This window comes from Pristiophorus japonicus, chromosome 3, assembly GCF_044704955.1.
Source record: "Pristiophorus japonicus isolate sPriJap1 chromosome 3, sPriJap1.hap1, whole genome shotgun sequence".
Taxonomy (NCBI): Eukaryota; Metazoa; Chordata; class Chondrichthyes; family Pristiophoridae; genus Pristiophorus; species Pristiophorus japonicus.
The window spans coordinates 127,169,859-127,191,887 of NC_091979.1; the positions used below are offsets into that span (position 1 = coordinate 127,169,859).

Here is a 22,029-nt window from a genome sequence, read left to right on the forward strand (position 1 = left end):
CCTAATTCTTATGTTCTTATGTTCTCATGTAAATCCATGCTGACTTGAACCTATCATGTCACCTCTTTCCAAATGCGCTGCTATGACATCCTTAATAACTGATTCCATCATTTTACCCACTACTGAGGTCAGGCTGACCGGTCTATAATTCCCTGTTTTCTCTTTCCCTCCTTTTTTTAAAAAGTGGGGTTACATTGGCTACCTTCCACTCTATAGGAACTGATCCAGAGTCTATGGAATGTTGGAAAATGACTGTCAATGCATCCGCTATTTCCAAGGCCTTCTCCTTAAGTACTCTGGGATGCAGACCATCAGGCCCTGGGGATTTATCGGCCTTCAATCCCATCAATTTCCCCAACACGATTTCCCTCAGTTCCTCCTTCTTACTCGACCCTCTGACCCCGTTTATATCCGGAAGGTTGTCCTCCTTAGTGAATACCGAACCAAAGTACTTGTTCAATTGGTCTGCCATTTCTTTGTTCCCAGTTATGACTTCCCCTGATTCTGACTGCAGGGGACCTACGTTTGTCTTTACTAACCTTTTTCTCTTTACATATCTATACAAGCATTTTAATGTTCCCTGCAAGCTTCCTCTCGTACTCTATTTTCCCTGCCCTAATCAAACCCTTTGTCCTCCTCTGCTGAGTTCCAAAATTCTCCCAATTTCCTGGTTCGCTGCTATTTCTGGCCAATTTGTATGCCACTTCCTTGGCTTTAATATTATCCCTGATTTCCCTTGATAGCCACGGTTGAGCCACCTTCCCTTTTTTATTTTTACGCCAGACAGGGATGTACAATTGTTGTAGTTCATCCATGCGGTCGCTAAATGTCTGCCATTGCCCATCCACTGTCAACCCTTTAAGTATCATTCGGCAATCTATCCTAGCCAATTCACGCCTCATACCTTCAAAGTTACCCTTCTTTAAGTTCTGGACCATGGTCTCCTAATTAACTGTTTCCTTCTCCATCCTAATGTAGAATTCCACCATATTATGGTCACTCTTCCCCAAGGAGCCTCGCACAACGAGATTGCTAATTAATCCTCTCTCATTACACAACACCCAGTCTAAGATGGCCTCCCCCCTAGTTGGTTCCTCGACATATTGGTCTAGAAAACCATCCCTTATGCACTCCAGGAAATCCTCCTCCACCGTATTGTTTCCAGTTTGGTGAGCCCAATCTATATGTATATTCAAGTCACCCATGATAACTGCTGCACCTTTATTGCATGCACCCCTAATTTCCTGTTTGATGCCCTCCCCAACATCACTACTACTGTTTGGAGGTCTGTACACAACTCCCACTAGCGTTTTCTGCCCTTTGGTATTCCGTAGCTCCACCAATACCGATTCCACATCATCCAAGCTAATGTCCTTCCTTACAATTGCATTAATTTCCTCTTTAACCAGCAACGCCACCCCGCCTCCTTTTCCTTTTTGTCTATCTTTCCTAAATGTTGAATACCTTTGGATGTTGAGTTCCCAGCCTTGGTCACCCTGGAGCCATGTCTCCGTGATGCCAACCACATCGTATCCGTTAACTGCTATCTGCACAGTTAATTCGTCCATCTTATTCCGAATACTCCTCGCATTGGACGCTGGTTTAAATGGGGCAGATGTGACATGTTTGATCCCGTTACGGGTCATGAATTCCTTGAACTCAGCACTGGTAAAACATGGCCCTTTGTCGCACACTGGGACATCAGGTAAGCCATGTGTGGCAAACATGGCTTGCAAGCTTTCAGTAGTCTCAGCGGACGTGCTAGTCGACATTATCTCACATTCAATCCACTTGGAGTACGCATCTACAACCACAAGGAACATTTTGCCCAAGAACGGGCCTGCATAGTCGACGTGTACCCTAGACCACAGTTTGGAGGTCCAAGACCATAAACTTAGCGCAGCCTCCCTGGGTACATTGCTTAACTGCGAGCATGTATTACATCTGTGAACACAGGACTGTAAGTCCACATCGATACCGGGCCACCACACGTGGGGTCTGACTATCACTTTCATCATTATGATGCCTGAGTGGGTACTGTGGAGGTCATTGATGAAGATGTCTCTGCCCTTCTTGTGGGCCACTACTCGATTGCCCCACAAAAGGCAGTCTGCCTGTATAGACATTTCAACTTTGCGCCGCTGGAACGGCTTTATCTCTTCCTGCATTTCCACTGGGACACTGGACCAGCTCCCGTGAAGCACACAGCTTTTGACTTGAGATAATAAGGGGTCCTGACTTGTCCACGTTTTTATCTGCCGGGCAGTGACGGGTGATTGCTTGCTTTCAAATGCTTCCATAACCATGGCTAGATCTGCGGGCTGCGCTCCCTCTATGGCAAGTATACCCTTTTTTAGGTAAGGAGACCAAAACTGCACACAATACTCCAGAACCTTCGCTGTCTCACCAAGGCCCTGTATAACTGTAGTAAGACATCCTTGCTCCTGTACTCAAATCCTCTTGCAATGAAGGTCAACATACCATTTGCCTTCCTAACTGCTTGCTGTACCTGCATGTTTGCTTTCAATGACTGGTGTACAAGGACACCCAGGTCCCTCTGTACATCGACACTTCCCAAGCCATCACCATTTAAATAATACTTTGTCCTCATGTTTTTCCTACCAAAGTGGATAACTTCACATTTATCCACGTTATACTGCATCTGCCATGTGGTTGCCCACTCACTCAACCTATCTAAATCGCCTTGCAGCATCTTTGCATCCTCCTCACAACTCACAATCCCACCTAGTTTTGTACTGTCAGCAAACTTGTAAATATTACATTTGGTTCCCTCATCCAAATCATTTATATATATTGTGAATAGATGGGGCCCAAGCACTGAACCCTGTGGTACCCCACGAGTCACTGCCCGCCACCCTGAAAAAGACCCGTTTATTCCTACTGTTTCCTGTCAGTTAACCAATTTTCAATCCATGCCAATACATTACCCCCAATCCCATGTGCTTTAATTTTGCACACTAACCTCTTATGTGAGACTTTATCAAAGGCCTTCTGAAAATCTAAATACACAACATCCACTGGTTCTCCCTTATATATTCTATCAATTACATCCTCAAAAAACTCCAGTAGGTTTGTCAAACATGATTTTCCTTTCATAAATCCATGTTGACTTTGTTTAATCCCGTTGATATTATCTAAATGTGCCCTTATCACATCCTTTATAATGCGATCAGCCCGACACCGAAGCAGAGCGATCTCGGCCAGGACCCCGCGAGGAAACCAGATCAGCAGTGGGAAAACAAAGCCTCAGGATCTACATCGAAATATTGCATTCACGGTGCGGCGGGAGATCGTGGAGGACGTGCGGCGAGTGTTCTTGTAGCGAAAGAGTGGCACGAAATCGTGGCGGAGGTGTGGCGAATGAGGGTACTGGGCCCAGAAGAGCTGAGGGCCCAGGGCCAGCACAAGCCAGCCCACACTGCGATATGTGTGCGCACTAGGTCTGTGCAGCAGAGCAGGTCTCCAGTCATCCTGGTTAACCTTTGCCACTGGATAAGGCCTAGCTCTGTCAAGCCCGTGAGGTGGCTGATGTGCAACGTTCGCCACACGTTAAAAAAATCCACGCACAGGCATCTTCCACCCCTTTAATTGGAGTTCAGGACTGAAACATCGGGTCCTTCATTGAAACATCTGTGAGCTCATGTGGAAGCAAGTCATCTTCATTCGAGGGACCGCCTATGATGATGAATAGACTCCAGTATTTTCCCTACTACTGATGTCAGGGTAACCGGTCTGTAGTTCCCCGTTTTCTCTCTCCCTCCTTTTTTAAATAGTGGGGTTACATTTGCCACCCTCCAATCTGCAGGAACTGTTCCATAATCTATAGAATTTTGGAAGATGACAACTAATGCATCTACTATTTCCATGGTTACCTCTTTCAGTACTTTGGAATGCAGATCATCAGGCCCTGGGGGATTTATCAGCTTTCAGTCCCATTAGTTTCTCCAGCACTATTTTCTTACTAATAATCATTTCCTTTAATTCCTCTTGCTCACTGGACTCTTGGTTCCCTAGCATTTCTGGAACGTTATTTGTATCCTCTTCCATGAAGACAGAACCGAAGTATTTATTTAATTGTTCTGCCATTTCCTTGTTCCCCATTACAAATTCTCCTGTTTCTGACTGTAAAGGACCTACATTTGTCTTCACTAATGTTTTTCTTTTTATGTACTTGTAGAAACTTTTGCAGTCGGTTTTTATGTTCCTTGCAAGTTTACTCTCATACTCTATTTTTCCCCTCTTAATCAATCTCTTGGTCCTTTTTCGCTGATTTTTAAACTGCTCCCAATCATCTGGCTTGCTACTTTTTCTGGCAACTTTGTATAACTCCTCTTTGGATCTAATACTATCCTCAATTTCTTTTGTTAGCCATGGTTGGGCCTTTTCCTTTTTTTTTCGCTAGAAAGGAATGTATAACTGTTGCAATTCATGCTTAAGTATTAGCCATTGCCTATCCATCGTCATGCCTTTTAATGAATCTTCCCAATCTATCATAGCCAATTCATTCCTCATACCTTCATAGTTTCCTTTGTTTAGATTTAGTACCCTAGTTTCGGATTGGACGACTTCACTTTCCATCTTAACAAAGAATTCAATAATTTTATGGTTACTCTTCCCTAAAGGACCCCACACAACAAGACTGCTAATTAACCCCTTCTCATTACACAATACCCAAACTAGGATAGCCTGTTCCCCAGTAGGTTCCTCAACATACTGGTCTAAAAAAACATCTCGTACCCACTCCAGGAATTCATCTTCCACAGTATTATTACTAATTTGGTTTGGCCAGTCTATATGGAGATTAAAGTCACCTACAATTACTGTAGTAGCCTTGTTACATGCATCTCTGATTTCCTGTTTGATGCCGTTCCCGACACTACCACTACTGTTTGGAGGCCTATAGCCAAATCCCACCAATGTTTTCTGCCCCTTGGTGCTCCTTAGCTCCATCCAGACTAATTCTACATCTTGATTTTCTGAGCCAATATCCTTTCTCACTATTACTCTGATTTCATCTTTTACTAATAACACCACACCATCCCCTCTTCCTTTTTGCCTGTCCTTCCTAAATATCGAATATTCTTGGATATTCAGTTCCCAACCCTGGTCACCCTGCAACCATGTCTCCGTAATTGCAACTATATCATATTCGTTTACATAGAAACATAGAACATAGAAAATAGGTGCAGGAGTACGCCATTCGGCCCTCCGAGCCTGCACCGCCATTCAATGAGTTCATGGCTGAACATGCGACTTCAGTACCCCATTCTGCTTTCTCGTTGCGCTGTTAATTCGTTTATCTTATTACAGATGCTTCGTGCATTCAGATATAATCCTTTTCAATTTGTCTTTTTAACATTATTAGACATCTTAACATTATTTTGGACTATAGTCCTATTTGTCTTATCGCTATTTTTTTTTACCTGGACCCTATTGGTTAGAGCACTCTTTTGTTTGTATGCTCTGTCCCTTCCCGACATAATCTGGTTATACTTACAACAATCACTTTCCTGCATTGCTTCCTTTTCTTTTCTCTTTAGCATTTTAGATTGCTCTCTACTGCGACTGTCCTCTCACCCCCAATTCCCCCCCCTCCCACCCTTTATTTAGCTTAAAGCCCTGTCTACCTCCCTAGTTATTCGGTTCACTAGAACTCTGGTCCCAGCATAGTTCAGGTGTAACCTGACCCCATGGATCAGCTCGCTCTTTACCGAGTATTGGTGCCAGTGCCCCACGAATCCCTACTACAACCACCTGCCTCTTTACTCCCTCGACTCGAATGGCTTTCTGCACCACAGTACCTTAGTCAGTTTGCTCATCCACCCTGCAGTCTGCACACTTGTCCTCAAGGGTTGCAAAAATGTCAAATCTATTGGACAAGTGCAGGGACTGAGGCTCCTGCAATACTACCTCCTGGATCCCCTTACCTGCTTCACTCACAGTCATACCCTCCTGTCCCTCACCACATGTCAATTCTAAAGTATTTAATCTAGAGGGTGTGGCTGCCTCCTGGAGCAAAAGGTCCAGGTAACTTTCTCCTTCCCTGATTTCTCGCAATGTCTGTAGCTCGGACTCCAGCTCCTCAATTCGGAGCTGAAGTTGGTCGAGCCGCAGACACTTACCATAGATGTAGTCGCCCTGGACCAAAACATCCAGAAGCTCCCACATATTGCAGTAGCAACATATCTCCTGTTTCCCCATTATTTAATTTAATTAATTAGTTTAGCATTAATCAAATATTTACCTATATAGTTTATTAAATTACTTAAACAAATAAAGGTTAGTTTTTAGTATTTAGTTATATGCTATGTGTTAATTTAAAAGAAAGAAGAAAAACTTAGCCCACAATCACTACCAATCACTCACCTGCCTTAATATGATGTCACACAGCAGAGTTCTCCTCGCCTGGAGCCGTGCGATCTCCTGGGAGAGGCAAAAAACCAGATAAAAACCCAAGCCAATTGGGGAAAAAATCTGGGAAAATTCCTTACCAACCCAACCAGGAGATCACACTGGCCGTTTGCTGTGGTCTGCAGTGCAGGGTGAGGAATGTGAAAAAAAGAAGTGAAGAGCCTGGGTTTGGAGTGGCAGCCATTATGAGTGAGGACTGACACAGAGCGAGACTTTAGATTAAATGGACCAGTGACAGATAGCTAAGAAAAAAAAGAGTCTTAAGGTAGTGGCTCAACACAAGGTAGCTACATGTTAAAATTATTTTTTAAAAAACATGCGCTAATCATTTTTTGCAATTACCATACAAAAGAATATTTATTGAAACCTGAAAAGCTATTCAGTAGTCAAAGGGTTGATATGAAACGTCTCAGTTGTGACAGACTATCTTGGAAGTATGAAATGCAGATGTTAGCTCTGATTTAGGCAAGAGTCAGCTTTATCACCTTTTCTTCATGAACAGAGGATGACAATGTTTAAGTCCTCGACCACATATGATAGCGTCACCACTATACATTGTAAGCAAGGGCAGAAAATATTAAAGGAGAGCTAAATTTGACTCTAATGTAAGCACCAGGGAGATAAACTATTGTATAAAACCTCGATACCAGCAGTCCTTTACATGAAGGTACTTCATCACTGCTTACAGAACAGGTAATTAAACTCCCACCTGCTGTGACTATACACAAAGATTTCTTTGTCTAAAAAAAATTACTTCAATTGCAAATGGCTGATTATTGTTATTTAGTTATTGCATTGTTGATAAGTATTAGAAAACCATTTGGAAGAGGAGATACTTTCAGCAGAAACATATGACAGATTGACAGAATTCAACAAATATTTTGATGGCTTTGGTTCAGGGTTTACATACCCATCAAATTCTTGAATATCACATTCCTTGAGAGCTGAAAAAGCATGTCCTTCATACTCTGTAACTACAAAAGAAAGACCTGGTCAGGAATCGAAAATGAAGTAATCTGAAGATTTGACAACACTTTAAAAAAACATTCGGTACCATTGAACTTGTGCTTGCCATATGTATGAACATATGGTAAGACTATAAAAGGCAAATTATACTAGAAAGTGTATTTAATATAATTAAGAAAAAAGCAATGCAAAACACAATTAGATGCCAAAGCAGTTAGTACTGATTTTTCCAAAATTGAATACTCCTGTATAGCATCTTCTAATTATCTATCTTCCGCATACTATAATTAGATTCTGTGCAGTTTAATTTTTAAGGTTAAGTTAATTTATAATTAGAGTAATAGGAATAGAAATATTACCTTGAATGTAAAAATATGAAGTGCAGCAAAACACCAGTGACAACATCAAATGATAGTAGGGGGAAGGTGGCAAAGCTACACACCAGAGCCTGCATTCTCCAGAGGGTCTGAATCTGTCATTCCACATTGCCATCTCTACTGTGTTTATGCCCTATGTGGCATTCTAAATGCCAATGAAGATGGGATGAGCTGGCATGCTGCAGATGGCACGAAGCATCATAACTACATTTAGCATTTTCTAGGGCAGCTTTGCCAGAAGAGACGGCTCAGCTGCATCTACCCATCAAAGATTTCTGCTGACTGACATGACACTTGCAGATGGATTTTTTGTGTAAGAATGTGCATCATTATCTGCAAGATTACATTAATCTTTCACGCTTGTCTGTTTTCCGGTACCAGTGTGCTTCTGGTCATAACTTCAGCAATATACTATTTTAAAAACACGTAAAAGTTGATCAGCTTAGTTCAAACCACCATTGAAGGATTAAGGGTACTGTTTACAATGCCTAGTCTCCCTTACATTAAGTGCACTTACATAAATATACTTAATATAAATATAACAGACTATCACTGCATGAACACATCACATCTGCTTGAAATTGTAACATATTGGGTTAGTACTAAGAAGTATTTTTCTTTTAGAATGAGCAAGACAAAAGCAATTAACTATCTCAGTTTGACAAACTCCATTTTGCATTTAATTGCCAGCAAGTCCATCTGTATCACAAAATAACTGCAAAAAATTCAGTGTAAGTCAGTCAATGCAACTGTAGGGGGAGTAGTGAACAGTTAAATAAATTGGATTAGAGCACCAATGATTTCCACTGCACACGTGGCCCAGTAAATAAAGCTGCTCAGCACAATATACTGGCATATCTGTAGTTATGCAAGAAAACAGTTTCATTATTCAACTTCTTAAAAAGGCAATTCATTAATCCTTCAGGGATTACTATCTGAAACAAAATCAAAAACTCAAAGATTGCATGTTTCTTTATTCAAAATATAGGGGGGGAAATTGGGTGCCTTTGTGCAAATGGCTTTGCGACCGGGCGCGGTGATGACATCGACTCCCGCCATAGTCAGCGGGAGTTTTCCGGCAGCGCTGCAGCATTGCGCCCCGATCTCCTTTGCCTGGAGATCGTAATGTCATCGCTGTGCGCATCGCCCCAGATCTAAAATTGCCTTCTGCCCCGTGCAGCAGCGCCGGTGAAAAACACTGACAGCTACAGGAGGCGTGCATCAGGTGGTCGGCTGCTTCGGGGGTGATGCTTAAAAGCGAGATGGCCGAGGTAACTAAAATAAACGTGCCTTTATTTTTCACCGGTTCCTGTCCGCAATTGATCAACCCGGCACTCTTGTCAAGTGCCGGGCTAATTGCGCGGCATCACGACTGCTGTGGTGGTCCAGGTAGATACTTTTTATTTTGCAGAGCCTGCAGCGATGGCCCTTCCCTTTAAGGGAGAGAAGGAGCCTTTCAACGTAGCAGCGCTGCATGGCCCAGTGTGCAGCACTGCTGAGATCACCGCCCCGCCTGCTGCTGATTGCGCTTCAAGAAGGAAGTGGAGCCCTTGATCTGGCGCTTCACTTCATTCTTGTAGCACAAAAGGCAAATTTTGTAAAAGTTTGAAATCATTAGCGCCTGGTGCTAACTTTTCACATTTTTAAAAGGTAGTGCCCCAAATGGGATGATAGTGAATTTCTCCTCATATACTTTAAATTAAGAAACATGTTGTGGTGTAATGCATTTACTTCTTTCATTTTAAAAATATTCTACATTAGAATGGTAGAAACATTCAGGTCATAGATCTTGAGTTATGTTTTTAAAACCTGCAAACATCATTGAGTATTCAAAGGGCTAATTGATTACTGCATAATTTAGACGCAATCTGAAAAGCAGTATAAATATTTATTTTTAGTATCACTAACATTTAAGATTATGGAGGCACTTTTCATTTGCCTTCCGTTTTTTAGCGTGAATAGACATGTTGGCAGACAATTTATTTAAAATTACCGCTAACTTGCTGCCCCAGATCCACTCAACTCGGTTTTTAAGTGGGCCTTAAAATAAGAGTCAGCACTCCCGCACGAAACAGGCAGGAGCCTCATTAAAATATTTAAATCCTACGCTATATTTAGGACCCTGATGCAATTTTGGTCTTCCACTGGGTGGAGGCACTGCCCAGTAAAACTGAGTGTTGAGCAGCTGAACTAGTGGTCCTTAAAGGGACTATTGTAGACTGCTCAGGACAATGTTCCTAACCAGCCTTGCCAATGATGTGCGTGTGGTCAGGATTATTCGTCCTTGCCCGCACAAAAAATTTCCTACTAGCTGCTCCGTCCTCCAATTGCCCCACCCACTGCCCACCCGAAACATAAAGCCTGTAGAGAAACAACTTCTTGGTACCCAAATTTTGGCAGTTCATTGTTTTCAAATCAATTCCATGTATAGTGTGCAAGACTGAGAGGCCTTCAGCAGGCAAGTAATTGGGCCAAAATGGAAGCAAAGGAAGCCACGACTAGTCCCTCTCCCTCCATCAAGGGACTTCAGGTCCTTCCTACCACTACTCCAAAGAATACTGCCAGCCTTTACTGGTGTGCTGGGCAACAGCAGATGGGAGGGAAAAGGGTCAGGAACCCAGCGCCTCCCTGCCAGTATTTCTTTGGTGGGGGGCAGAAGTGGCGCTCAGCAGTGATCTAAGGAGGGACTGGGAAAGGGAATTTAAGATTGGAGTGGGGATGATGCGGTTGGTTCTGATTTCTCCCACTGCTTCTGCTACTATCCCACCTGATTTGGGACAGTATTGAGGAGGAAAAACTAGGGCCTCATGTCTATCTGCAACAGTAAATGGAATGAATACACATTTTTCACAGCCTTAGAGTCAACATTAGTAGCTGCTGCTTAAGGCCCGTTGGGCTGGACTTTTGTCTCATTTGCGCTCAGTTTAGCGCCTGGGCAAGGCGCAAAAATATATTTTTTTGGCGTGAAACAAGGCGCACAAGATTTTGCGCCCGGGCCGAACTTTCGGCAATGGTTTTGCGGTGACGCTAAAACTTCGTGCCCGCCCGCTGTTTTCACCGTTTGGATGACATAAATCATTGTGCATCACTGCGCTAGTGCCCCGGGCAGAACTTACGAGCATATCATCCAATTTAGCATCCGCCTGGGAACCCGCCAGCAAAAAGCAGTCGCACCTCAGGTGCACCAGGCGCTAACAGTGCCATCTTGGAAACGGAAGTGAGTAAAAGCTTTGGGAGAAGAACGCTGCGTTACTGCATACTTTTCATTGTGAAGTTTGTTTTAAAGGACATTTTAAAAGATGGGGACCATACTTTGTCAGCCATTAATCCTGGCTACTATATTTATATGGCGTCGAGCTAGAAGAAGGCTTATTGATGATCATTTTCAACGTAATCAAAGAGGTCGCAGACGTATGGGGAGGTGGCCTTACCCCCAACGACTTTACAGGGAACATCGCTCATACCTGCAGCTCTCTGAAGCACAGTGCATTAGAAGGCTGCGCTTCCGAAAAGAAGTGCTGACAGAGATATGCCAGCTCATACTGGCAGACCTACAGCCTACCAATGGCAACAGGACTGCATTGCCCGTCAAGGTAAAGCTGACTGCAGCACTTACCTTCTTTGCCTCCGGCTCCTTTCAGGCATCAGCGGGGGACATATGCTCCATCTCACAGCATGCTACACATTGCTACATTCGCCAAGTGACTACCTCAAAACACTAGAGAAGTACCACCAACGCTGCCTCCGCAAGATCCTGCAAATCCACTAGCAGGATAGGCGCACCAACGTCAGTGTTCTCGCTCAGGCCAACATCCCTAGCATCGAAGCACTGACCACGCTCGATCAGCTCCGCTGGGCGGGCCACAGTGTCCGCATGCCTTACGCAAGACTTCCAAAGCAAGCGCTCTACTCGGAGCTTCGACACGGCAAGCGAGTCCCAGGTGGGCAGAGGAAACGCTTCAAGGACACCCTCAAAGCCTCCTTGAAAAAGTGCAACATCCCCACCGATACCTGGGAATCCCTGGCCCAAGATCACCCAAAGTGGAGGAAGAGCATCCGGGAGAGCGCTGAATACCTCGAGTCTCATCGGCAAGAGCAAGCGGGAACCAAACGTAGACAGCGGAAGGAGCGTGCGACAACCCAGGCTCCCCACCCACCCATTCCTTCAACCACCGTCTGCCCCATCTGTGACAGAGACTGTAGGTCCCACATTGGACTCTTCAATCACCTGAGAATTCATTTATAGTGTGGAAACAAGTCATCCTCGACTTCGAAGGGCCTCTTATGATGATGATGACTGCACTCTACGCATGCAAGATGGACTTCATAAACTTCCCAATGACCCAAAATGAGAGGGCTGTAGGTTTTGGATGATTTGCTGGCTTCCTCAAGGTTCAGGGTGCCATTGACTGTATGCACATCACCCTGCGAACACCTTTACAGAATCCAGATGTTTACCGAAACCAAAAGGGATTCCACTCCATGAACATGCAGATGTCTGCGACCATACTCAGCGCATCATGGAATCAATGCCCAATACCCAGAGAGCATCCATGGTGGTTTCATCTTGCCTGAGAGCACTGTCTCAGGCATGTTCCAGCATCAACCACAAGGCCAGAGCTGGATGCTGGGGGCCAAAGGTTATAGCCTCGCCACTTGGCTCATGACCCCCATCCGGAACCCTCAGACAGAAGCCGAGCATCGCTATAATGAGAGACATGCAGCCACACAAAACATCGTTGAAGACAATTGGAGTGCTCAAGCAGCGCTTCCGATGCCTGGACCACTCTGGAGGCTGCCTGCAATAATCCCCTCAGCAGGTCTCTGAGTTCATTGTGGTGTGCTGCATGCTACACAACTTAGCCATCATGAGGGGACAAGATTTGCCAATGTGGATTGCAGAACCACCTCAGGAGAGGGGGGGGGGGGGGAGGAGGAGGAGGAGGATGATGAGCCTGGCGAGGAACCCATGCCACCACCACCCCCACCACAACCACAGGGCAGGCATCGTGGAAATTTCACCGCTGTAAAAGCATTATAATTGAACGCTTTGCTTGAAGAGCGAACGGCACGTTTGACCATTGCCTGGCCACCATGTTGACTATTCCCCCTCTTATTCTGCAAATGAGACACGACACAGGAATGGTTAAGGTGAACAAAAGAATTTTACATTGTAAACTTTTATAACTTTGTTAACATAATTTGCAAACTTTGAAACTTTAATAAAATAACACAAATTGTCTGCATTCAGCAGTGTGATTAAACAACAACATTATAACCAACAGAATGCAGAACATAATGCAGTAACCCCTGCCCCACTGTCTTTTACCACCAGCTTTCCCCCCCTCTCTTGCGTGCTGCTCGTACCCAAAGTGGCACCATGAAGGTGTGCAGCAAAGTTGCCAGAGCGTTGCTTTGTTAGGGGGAGAGACATTGGAGACACCGCCTGGGGAGACACTGGACCAGCTCGTGGCATGGAAGGCCCGGCTTCTGACTGGTGAGCCTCTTCATCGGCGTCACCAGTCACAGGTGGTGTGGGTCTGGTGTCAACACTGAGGAACGCGGAGAGTATGACAGAAGGGTTTATGGACTGCATCACCTGCCCAAGCTGAAGCAGAGCTTGTGCCTGTCATGCACCATATTCGGAAAGGGTTCTCGCCACACTCTCTGGGAGTCCAGTGTCACTGGTGGAGGCTACCAGCCTCATGGCGCTAATGCTAACCCGGCGCTAACATTTTAATTTCACTGCAGTGTGCAGCCGAAAACGGGCAAAATCGCAAAAAGCCAAAAATCCAGTCTGTTGACCCTAATCCGGAATACATTTCAGCTCAATTTACAAATTCAAGCTAGCTGTACAGAGTTTAAAATGTAAAACTACCTTTACAGAACATGTTGCCCATCTCCCGATCTAGCTTGCTCAGTATTGTTACCTGTTTTCAACAGCTGGAACTCGGCTCACATTTGATTTCCCAGACACCTGGACTCCCTGCTATTAGGACTACACTATTTGCCTTGGCTGCCGTAACTCTACTCTGCCATTCAATCTCGTTTAGTTTAAGGTAACTTGTTGTAGCCTGCACTGCCCATTCCCCAACTGCGGCACTTCAGAATTATATTTCAGTGCACCGCTTTCCTCTGGTGTTGTGTTGTGTCCTGGACAGATGTCCACTTTATCTACTGAATTCTGGACTTTACTATAACCTCCACCTTCACCACCACTTTTGTACTGAAACTGTATTCTCTGCTGGACTGTCATTTTTCCAACACCCAGTCTGCCTCTGCAGACTCAGATTTCTGCACCTCCTTCTGCTGCGAATTTTCACTCTACCCTAAGCTAGATCTGATCTATTCCTGCCCATTCCCATCCAGCTCTGGATTCTGCTCCCATGTGACGGAATCATCTCTGCTTTGCCAATTTAACCTTGCTTCCGGTGATCACTGACTTCACATCCTATAGAACTCCTCAGTCACCCTTCACTGGATTGGCTTCTCAAGCTCCTGATTTTGTGTGCTCCTCATCTCCCTACAGCTGTACCTCGTACCTGCTCACTCATCTGCACTGATCCCCTGGATTCACCTTTCATTTTTGCCTGGCACTCTGCACGTCATTGCTCGTTCCTTGGATTTCACTTACTTGCTCCTATGCGATCCAAATCCACTGGTACACACTGTGAACACCTGAGGCCACTATGCAACTCCACTGTACCCCTGGATCAAGCTCTGCTGCTCATGGTTGACTCTTGACTTTACCTTTGCTTCCATTGGACAACCTCCAGTAGAATGGACCAGTAGGCTACTGATGCTATGCCCCTCCAACAGCTTCTAGATCCACACAGTCTCCACAACTGGCTCCTAGGTGTTCCAAGCTGACTTCATCCTGTCTCAAATAGATTATCTGGTCATTATCACATTGCTGTTTGTGGGACCTTGCTGTGCGCAAATTGCCGATCATGTTTCCTACATTACAACAGAGACGACACTTCAAAAGTACTTTACAGGCTGTAAAGCGCTTTGGGACGTCCTGAGGTCATGAAAGGTGCTGCATAAATGCATTTTTTTTTACAAGTCTATATTCATCTCCTCACAGGATCTCAGATTTTAACTCTGGACTATTTCATATTGACTTCTCTCTGTCCTTCATTGACAACCAAGACATGTCCCCATACCTCTGCCATGCCGACTTAATCTGAATTCTCTCAGTATCCATTCTCATGTGCATTTTGGTTGTTGCTCCAGATCTGATCTATTACTTCTATTTCCATTTTATTTGAGTCCCTCTCAAGCACTTCTCTCCTGTCTTCTCCCCTTCCTGTCACTGAGCTGTGCCGTCTTTCATTTCTCCCCTTTTGTCCACTGTTATATATACATCTTGTTTGCTGTGTGATGTCTGTAACACTGTTATGTAACACTGAATGTACCCTTATACTGTACATACCTTACCTATAGACCAGACGGTGCTGCTGCTGGAGACCTAAGGGTTACCTGCACACTGCAGGTAACCCAGTATAAAAGAGAGCTCACAGCTTGGTGTCCTCACTCGAAGAGCTGCAAATAAAGGACTACAGTCTACACAGTTTTAGTATCATACCCTGCCTCGTGGAGTCATTATTAAAGGTGCCTACATACACCACAACTGGCGACGAGGATACGAAGTCACGAACTACACACTCAGCATGTCGAATCTCAGCAACTTTCAGTAATTTACAGAGGAGGAAGATTGGGACGCTTTTGTAAAAAGATTGGAACATTTCTTTATAGCTAACGACCTGGATGGGGACACACCGGCTACACGGCCGAACAAGCTCAGGGCCATCCTACTTAGAAGTTGTGGGCCCACCATCCATTGTCTCGTCAGGGACTTGCTAGCCCCAGCTTGACTGTGCGGCGACGACTCCACAACATCACGGTGAAATCTACAGAACCGAAAATCCAAACTCCACTGTCCAGGCCGGGGCAGGACTCCAAGAGGTGAACATCGTCGAAAGAAGTGGATTCCCGATGTCCGGGGCCAATCCTGTGGAAGAAAAGACCACCATAGCCTACCTGCAGGAGAGCCGGAAGATGGCGGCGGCACCACGAGGAGAAGAATCTGCAATCAAAATAGTCGCGGCCATACCACGACGGGCAGCATTGGAGGAGCGACACGTGGCACCGAGCGGCCAGTGGAATTGGAAGGCTCCCTTAAAAGAGGCCAGTAACCAAACAAATTTAAAGGGGCAGTTTCAACTAAATGAGGACAAGGACTTTAAAGCTAAAGATGCAATAAAAGGGTGCAAGTATGATAATGTATGCAATGTAACCATGAATTGTGATGCTGGTGTAACTAATGTGACTAATGAGATGAATGCATGTGTTAGTAAGGTTAAGAACAAGTTTGTTATGTTTGATAATTATGGCAGAGAGTGTGAAATGCCTAATGTAACTATGTCTGGTGAGACCATGACACCCACAATTGATGCAAATACTGTAGTTTATAAGGTAGGCTTGACTATGTGTGATCGGAGTCAAGGTGTCATGTACACAGGTAGGACACTGCTAAAGGACATTGGGTTCTACAGGGACCATGCTAATCCCCCTGTGGGAGACCCCCAGGTCCAGCTGGCTACCAGACCATGTATCCTGGACCTTTGGAACTAATGTGATGCCCTTGGAAGGACACACACACACCCAGTGGGAGCAGACCCACTACAAGGACAGTGATCAATAGGCAGCACAGCCATCACCAATGGCAACCTGCACCTGACCAGCCCTATAACTCCTGGCCACCAGGGCCAACACCAGGAGCGAGAGGCCAATAGCCTCCAGTTCCCTGGCAAACCTGGGATGACCTGACCCTCATCCCAATTGGTGGACAAGGATCCCACCCAGTCCTGTGGCCCTGCCCACCACCACACAATTAACCACATCACAGTGTTTGTACCCTACCTACTGCTGCTGTGGCTATCCCCTCCCCCCTTGAGGGACCCCACAACAGTGACACCCACATGGTCTGTGTGTGAGGGAGGGGAAATGTATGAGGCCAGCCTCAAGCACAGGGATCACATCAGACACCCACACAACCCTCGCCATAATCTCCCATAGCCCACTACTGATCACCTCCCCAGGTCATGACAATAAGTATATTAAAAATGCTTAGGGGGGAGTGTTGTTATATATGCATGCTTGTTTGTTGTGTGAAGTAAGTCTGTAACACTTATGTAACACTGAATGTACCCTTACATTGTACATACCTTATCTGTACACCAGAGGGTGCTGCTGCTGGAGACCTAAGGGTTACCTGCAGTGTAGAGCTCACAGCTTGGTGTCCTCACTCGAGGAGCTGCAAATAAAGGACTACAGTCTACACAGTTTTAGTATCATACCCTGCCTCGTGGAGTCATTACTAAAGGTGCCTACATACACTACAGCTACTTTATTCCCTCCCCGCAATACCTATCAAAATCCAGGTGTCAGCTGTGGTTCAGTGGTAGCACTCTCGCCTCTGAGTCAGAAGGTTGTGGGTTCAAGTTCCTGTCTTCCCTCTCGGGTCGTTAGAAAAGTTCCCCACAGGATCAAAATGGCACTTTTTTCTTGGTTTGCTACTGTCATCGGGAAGTCAATTTAACGACAAGTTCGGTATCCTTAGAGACATCAGTTGTGATCTAAAATCACGTAACAGGGTGGACCGTGAGAAGGCTGTCATCATCCACCCGAGAAGACCATCACCTCGACATTCCAACTCAACATCCAACAAGCAAACCAAGCTTTGAAAGTCTCCTTCTGCAGTGCAGAGGTAAACCATGCCAAAAAATCCTCCTATTTAGGAGTCATGCTTGATCGCACTCTGTCGTATAGACAGCATTTCCAGAACCGTGGGAAGAAACTAAAGAGAGGGATCAACTTGATCCAGAAACTCGGATCCACATGGGGGGGCAGATGCTCAAATCCTCCATTCGACAGCACTCGCCCACTGTACTCTATAGCGGATTACTGCTCTCTGGTATGGCTATCAAGTCCGCATGTCAAATCTGTTGATGTTCAGCTGAATTCTACTATGAGAATTATCACGGGTACATATTTATCAACACAAGCACCTTGGCTGCCCGTGCTTGCAAACATTGCATCAACTATGCTGTGAATATGCAGTCTCCAGAGAATACAATGGCTACACCAGCAAATACATGCCGATCTAAGGCGACTTGAACAACCTACCACCAACTCATCTCAAATCTAGAAGGCCATTTTGGACCCTTGCCCAAGCCCTTCAGCAATCTCCCTTCAGTCTTGATGACTGATGGCGAAATGCTTGGAAAAACTGTGTCATACGGAATGGATCCTTATAGAGGACCTCACAGTGCAACCTGAAGGATCAAACCGTCCTCGCAAACAGTGGACAACCATCATCCGCCTCAGATCCGGTCGTGATTGATGCTGCCACCTTTTCCATAAATGGAAGATTAAAGCATCACCATCATGCAACTGTGGAACTCCTAATCAGACCCTGGAGCACATAATTGAGCACTGCCCTCAGAGGAAATTTGCAGGCAGCCTACAAGATATCCATGCTGTTACACGCTACACGTTACACGCAAGATATCCAAGCTTTGGCCTGGATATCTAACTTAGATATTGACATTTGATTTGCTTTGCTACTACCATATGAAAGAAGAAGTGACACTATTTTGAAGAAGAGCAGGGGATTTCTCCCCAGTGTCCTAGCCAATGTTTATCCCTCAACTAACATCACAAAAAAAATTATCTGGTCATTATCACATTGCTCTTTGTGGTACATTGCTCTGCGCAAGATAGCTGCCGTGCTTCCTACATTCTAACAGTAACTATACTTCAAAAGTACTTCATTGGCTGTAAAGTGCTTTGGGCATCCTGAGATCATGAAAGGTGCTGCACAATTGCAGTCTTTCTTTGTTTTCCATCACTGCTTCATTGCCTTCCTACCTTCATTCAAGACTTCAATTCACAGTTGAATAAGCCCATAGCTATCTTCTGTGCCATTATCAGCATTCACCATATCAGCAGCAACTCCAACTGCCCATCCTCCTCTCTTGCAGACCTTCATACCCAGTGCACCCACTGGAGGGCTAACCTCCTTCCTGCCACCCACCACATCCCCCTTGGACCCTGTTGGATCAACAATCACCGCCCCTCAACATATTTCCCTCCAGAATGTCAGTTAATTTCAAAATAAGGCTTTCGCCATCTATGACCTTATTGTGGAAAATTCCATCGACATCGTGGCTTTCACTGAAACTTGGTGGCAACACCTGCACCAAACCTTGTACCACATGCTCTGCCTAAATTGCTACATTTGTAGTGTGGACCTTATCACCAAATTGAAACTTAAGTCTTAATCTCTCCCCCAGCTATAGTGCTACCTTCTCCTCCTTCAAGCACCTCATCTTGTTCCACCCCCTCATCTCTCCTTTAAAATGCATGTCACCTGGAAAGTAACTTGTAAGGTAGCAAATGTAACCCTGCTTTTAAGAAAGGATGGAGAGAGGAAACAGGGAACTACAGACCAGTTAGCCTGCTATAGTAGCAGGGAAAATGCTAGAACCTATTATTAAGGACATGGTAACAGGGCACTTAGAAAATATTAATAGGATTGGGCAGAGTCAACCTGGGTTTATGAAATGGAAATCATGTTTGACAAATCTGTCAAGAGTTATTTGAGATTGTAACTAGCAGAATAGATCAGGGGAAACAGTAGATGTGGTGCATTAGGATTTTCAGAAGGCATTCAATAAGGGGCCACATAAGAGGTTATTAAACAAAATGAGGGCTCATGGGATTGGGGGTAATATACTAACATCAATTGAGGATTGGTTAACAGACAGAAAACAGAGAGTAGGAATAAACGGGTCATTTTCGAGTTGGCAGGCTGTAACTAGTGGGGTGCCGCAAGGATCAGTGCTTGGGCCCCAGCTATTCACAAGCTATTTGGATGAGGGGACCAAATGTAATATATCCAAGTTTGCTTATGATACAAAGTTAGGTGGGAATGTTAGATGTGTGGAGGATGCAAAGAGACTTCAAGGGGATATAGACAGGCTAATTGAGTGGGCAAGAACATGGCAAATGGAATATATGGGCTCAATTTTCCCCAAGCCCGTTTTCTGGCGTACTGCCAGAGTTAAGCCCATTTTACTAGGCCAGAAATGCGACGGAAATAATTTGCCAAAGTTTCCCCAATGTATATTTTGAATTTGGCGCCACGCAGCGTGTCCAGTCGCCTCGGGGGGTGGAGCCTGCTGTCTGCACCGAAAAACAATGACGCACCTTCTGCGCATGCGCGGGGAAAAAAAAGTTACGTTTCTGACATCGTTGCAATGGACGCGCATGCGTGGTACAGCTACGAGTTGGCAATTGGCCATTTTTAAAGAGCCAGTTGTGTGTGTGAGAACGTTGAGTGCTGTGTGAAAGCAATGGAAAAATCGCAGCTGCAGCAATACAAGATGCAATGCGGTGCAAGGACCAAGAATTTCTTACAGGAAGAAGTGGAGGCACCAGTTGCTCTGATTGAGAACAGATGGCAGGAGCTGGACACCAGCAGAGGTCACATAAAAGTTCCACCCAAAGAAATGAAGAAATGCTGGAACCAAGTTGCAGAAGATTACTGTGCAATGGTGACCACCAGGAGATCTGGAGGCCAGTGTAAGAAGTGGCAGGATCTTGGTCAAGTAGTTAGTCTAAGTAATATTTTCATTTATTCAATGGAATTGCAATTGTAAATGTGACCATCTGTATGTCCCACCCAGCAGAAAGACACCCTCTTTAAAAAGTTAGGTGATCATCTTTGCAGAGGAAGGTGGCACATAATAAAAGGGAAAGAACTCGAACAGGAGGAGGCCCGGCAAATCTATACGCACTGACACCCTTGGAAGAGAGGGTCGCTGCTTTGATGGGTCTTGCCTGGAGAAAAGCAATCACCACTTCACAAGCTGGGCCCACACTCAAAGGAGAGGGTAAGTCCTGCAAATTCATCGTGGTCCTTCAAATCAACCTGCTGCCTGGCCTGCGATGTGTGAGCCTACTCATGCCACCCACCCTGCCCCCTCCTCTGTTGCTAACCATTTGTCTGTGTTCTGTTATATTTTGCAGCACTTGAGGCCAATCCTGACGATGCAGAAGATGATTCAGACGCGGATGAGCCTGAAGAGGAGAACATCTTCCAATCCAATTCCCCCAGACCAAGAACATGGGGTTCAGGGGGAAGGGAAGGGGATGGAGCTGGATGAAGCTCCCACTGCTGTACTGACTTTGGAGGAGGTGCCGCTCATTAAGCTGACAGCCCCTTCCATGACTAGTGGTTTGAGTGTTGATGGGACATTCCACGGTTTCACACCTTCCAAGGTTGCGGGTCACAGTTGTGGGGTGCAGCGAGGCACACCCAGGACCCCACCTTCCGAGGTTGTGGGTCCCAGTGGTGGGTCCCAGTGAAGCACACCCAAGGCCCCACCTTCCGAGGGTGCGGGTCCCAGTGGTGGTGGGGTGCAGCGAGGCACACCCAGGACCCCACAGTCCCAGGCTGTGGATCCCAGTGGTGGGGTGCAGCGAGGCACACCCGTGGGGAGGAGGGGAAGGAAAGCTCAACCGCAATCTCCTGAGGTGCAGGATCTAACAGATGCGGTTCAGATTATTTCATTGAGTGCGAGAGCATTGATCTTACCCGATCACTCCTGGACGCCATCAGTGGGGTAGCGGGACTGTCGGGAGAAGTAACAGCAATGACACGAAAGGAGGGGGGAATGTCAGAGGTAGTGCAAACCACGTCACTGACCACGAGAGAGGGAATGTTGCAGGTCGTTGAGACACTGTCAGGGCGCATGAGGGACAGCATGTTGGAGGTAGTTGCTGCAATAAGGGAACACGCCCAGACCTCGCGCCCATTGACAGAATCAACTGTCACTCCCACTCCAATCCCCACACCAGCCTCTGAAGAGCCCTAAGCCGGGCCTTCCAACTTGCCGCCTGGGCCCTCCAACATGCTGCCTGCCGCCGACGCCCCCCCCACCCCCCTCAACAGGTGCGCAGTACCCAAGATATTAGAAAGAATAAGCTTGGTATCACGCCCAGAAACACTGTGCCACCGCCTGCGGGCAGGGGTGGTGGAGTGTCCAGGACCAAACGCGGCGGGTGGTCTTAGAATAAGGTGGAGAGATGGGTGTGTGCAGCCTTTGTTTGCTGTTGTTATTATTATTGTTGTTACTGTTGTAACTATTCTCAAATAAAAGTTTTTCATAAGTTATATAAATTT

The 22,029-nt window shown here is 45.6% G+C and overlaps 1 protein-coding gene across 3 annotated transcripts in view; it reads right to left on the bottom strand.

The window, feature by feature from the left end:
* cerkl (CERK like autophagy regulator) overlaps positions 1 to 22,029 on the bottom strand; it is a 272,030-nt gene that overhangs the window by 132,204 nt on the left and 117,797 nt on the right. For all 3 annotated transcript variants that reach the window (XM_070875804.1, XM_070875803.1, XM_070875801.1), the window contains one exon: positions 7,343 to 7,406. In XM_070875804.1, coding sequence (XP_070731905.1) covers positions 7,343 to 7,406 — 64 coding nt within the window. The remainder of the gene's footprint in view (positions 1 to 7,342; positions 7,407 to 22,029) is intronic.